The sequence below is a fragment of the Entamoeba invadens genome (genome assembly GCF_000330505.1).
Source record: "Entamoeba invadens IP1 unplaced genomic scaffold scaff_1105074725525, whole genome shotgun sequence".
Taxonomy (NCBI): domain Eukaryota; phylum Evosea; order Mastigamoebida; family Endamoebidae; genus Entamoeba; species Entamoeba invadens.
In genome coordinates, this window is record NW_004440098.1 from 6,633 (window position 1) to 10,128 (window position 3,496).

Sequence of the window (3,496 nt, forward strand, 5' to 3'; positions counted from 1 at the left end):
CTTTTTCGGTTCTGATCGACAAGAAAAACATTTGAAAAGTTTTTTGAAATTATTAACAATTTGAATTGTTTACAAATAATTTTATTATAGTTTATTTCAAATGGAGTTTCTGTGTTAAAATAAAAGGGTTTTAATTGGAAATTGACCTTCTGTTTGTATACTCAAATTATATATATATAATATAAAAATTATTAATTAACAAAGATTGAAAAAAATTATTTTCATTTTATTTCATGTGCAAAGTGTTATAAAATAGTAAATAAATTTATTAATTGTAATAATAAAATAGTTTTCTCAATTGAAAAAAAAAATGAAAGACAGTTTCCATTTCAATAGAACTAAAAAAAAGAGGGCGACTTTTGATAGAATCCCGATTTTTCACGATTACGGGAACTGTCAAAAATTATTTACGAATGTGGAATTTAAAACGCTTTTACTATAAAAAGAAAAATACAATCTTTCTCTCTCATTCTCATGCCACCAACAATTGACGAAGCCAAATGTGTCGGATGTGGAGCTTGTGTCTCTGCTTGCCCATGCGCTGTCCTTGAGGTCCAGGGCGACAAGTGCAAGGTAGTCAATGCTGATGCTTGCTGTGAATGCCAGACATGCAAGGGTGAGTGTGGACAAGATGCTATTTCCTTCTAAGTGAGTCGATTCTTTTAATGTTTAAATTTATTATTTATTAATCTACTATAAATATTAATATACTTCTTGATTCTTTTATTGAGTAAAGTCATTCTTAAAACCGTGCGACTTTGACGTGTCAGTGCAACTTTGTTTATAGTATAATTATAATAAAACAATTATATGTTTTTAGAAACAAAACAAAAAACACAAACAAATTTCTTTAAAACTATTACTATAATTAAAATACTATAACTAAACTATAACTAAAGTTGCACAATTTTTCTCAATTATTTTTTTGGGTTGCACCATTCAACTGCCTTCTGTTTATTGTAATTTTGCAGCGAAAGAGTCTCTTTGGATCACACGAATTGGCTTGTCTCATTATTTTCTTATTATAAACGAGATGTTTATCATTTGTTCCATCCACAATCGATATACAACAATGTTTTATTCGTTTTGTATGACAATTAAAATTCTGGATTTTTAATGTTTTTTATTAGAACAAGCAGTTGAACTTATCATTTAAATATCGAGTTATATTTTATGTTGATTTATAACCTAATTCCATTTTTGTTATTGTTTTTGTTATTGTTGAAAAATAGAGTTTCACCTTTGTTGTGAGTAAAAAACAAAGAAAAAATAAAGTTGCACACTTATTCGGAATGACTTTATTGAAATTTGTTAATTTGTATAATTTATAGGTTATTAAAATTATAATATACTAAACTTAATTTTTTAATTGAAACATAGACGTTTTCTCATTTTTTTGTTATTCTTGTGAAATACAATTGGTTTATTTAGTTCCAATGATTATTTAGATTTGTTGACCAAAGACCACCAAAAAATTGTCGTATACTTTTCATTTTAGTATTAAACAAACTAAAAAATTGTATATATAATTATACAACATTGTCACTCTGCCTTATGTAAAACTTGGCCTTGTGTAATATTTTTATAATTAATTTATAATTCAAATAAATTATTGTATAGTTTGATAATTTCAAACCAAAAACACCAAAAATAATAAAAAATAATTTTAAACCCAAAATTTTACAAAAAAATAGAATAAAAATACTTGAACGACAATTTTCTGGTGCTGTTTATCTGTTTTTGAATTATTAATTATAAATAGGGTTATTTTCGATGCCAAGATTATTACAAAACATAGCAATTAAGATGATATTTTGTTGTTATTTTCTTTTTCTTTTTCATTTGTATTGTTATTATTATTCAAATATTTTTTTTAAGTTTTAAGTGTTGTTGTTTTATTTGGTTTGAAGTGACATTTATGTCAAAATATGATAATGACACAATTGTTCAACATTCCTGTCTAACAATCGAATGTGATGTTTGTTTACATCAAATTAAACTTTATTTAAATAAATGTAATTATAAAATCACACAATTTATAAACGTTTTATTTATTATAAATAATAAGACCTTTTAACAAAAAAAAGTAATACATTGTCATTGAAAATACATAATGAAATATTCTTTGAATATTACATGTTTGATTCAATATCATTCAACCAAAACACAATACAACAATTTTTATTGACAAATTAAAAAATTTTAATGGTATGCATTGTTTTTTTAATTAACAATTACAGTATTTATTTTGTAAATAAACAAACAAATTTAACACAATTGGTGTTGTTTTATATATTAAATGATTACATTTTTTTTCTTTCTTATTAATTGTATATTTTTGTAATTGTATTTCAAACGTAGTTCCATTTTAAGATATATCGTTTTGGTACTAGCGTGGTTAAATTGTTTATATTCCTAAGGTTAAAGAAAACAAAGACTTGTGTACAATTTAACTGTGAGTACACTATAAACTAAATAAAAACTTTATATCAATAATTTCAATTCATTTAATTTACTTCTTAAGTGTTTTTTGTTTTCCATTTTAAATTTAACACTTTTACATAAATTGATTTAACAACATTTTATCAATTGTAATCAAAACACACAAATAATGATTGTATTTTAACTTAAACAAAAAACAATGAAAAGGATGAATTACAAGTTAGAAGACCGAGATAGTACCTCTTGGGATAACTACCTTCGCCTGTTTTCCAAGAAGACCAAGTGTTTTTTTATTGATTTCTTTTCCTTTAGTTCTTATTTCTCTTTCATTAATAACAAAGTTCCCTGAAGCTATTTTCTTGACTGTTTCTCCTTTTAATGTTTTCTTTTTTCCATTGACGACTTTTGTTGTGAATTCGAATGAGTACTCAGTCAGAAAGTCTGCCAAGACAAAGAGCATTTCATTGACTCTATTCGTTTCGATTCTTCTTTTGGCTGTTTTCATTGGAACACCATTCTTTAAGTCAAGGGCAAACCTTTCTTTGCACCTTTGGTCACAGAACTCTTCAATGTCAATCACGTCATTTTCGACGACTATTGACTGAATTCTAACTATCTGTTCAAAGACATTGGCCTTCTTCAATGGTTGCTTAATAGTAATGTCAAACATGCTATTAAGAAGTGCTAACATAACACCTTGTTCGTAGACTTGATAGTTTCTTATATTTCTAAAATCACTTCTAATGCGACTCTCAGTGTGTAACTTAAGACTGGATTGAGTGGACTTTTCAATAGAGTCGACTGAGCTTTCGATTTTTTTGTAGAGTGTTGATTGCATTTGCATTTGAGTGTGAGTTGTTGGGTTATAAGTTTTGGAGATTGTTTTTATATGGTCGTCAATGGTCAAATTCTTCTTTATTCGTTAAATATTGTGTTTTGTTTTACCGACTAACAACGATTTTTTTTCCACTCGTTTTCAATTGATCGGATTTTTTTATTTTTTATGATAATTTCTTTTTATTAATTGAAGTTGTTTGAATAAGTTTTATATATT

The 3,496-nt window shown here is 25.8% G+C and overlaps 1 protein-coding gene across 1 annotated transcript; it reads right to left on the reverse strand.

Moving 5' to 3' along the window:
• Window positions 1-2,662: 2,662 nt before the first annotated feature.
• EIN_445410 (hypothetical protein) lies at window positions 2,663-3,286 on the reverse strand (the record flags this gene model as incomplete). Its single annotated transcript, XM_004253627.1, has 1 exon — window positions 2,663-3,286. The coding sequence occupies one exon, from the start codon at window positions 3,284-3,286 to the stop codon at window positions 2,663-2,665; it is 624 nt and encodes a 207-aa protein (XP_004253675.1).
• Between the last annotated feature and the right edge of the window lie 210 nt (window positions 3,287-3,496).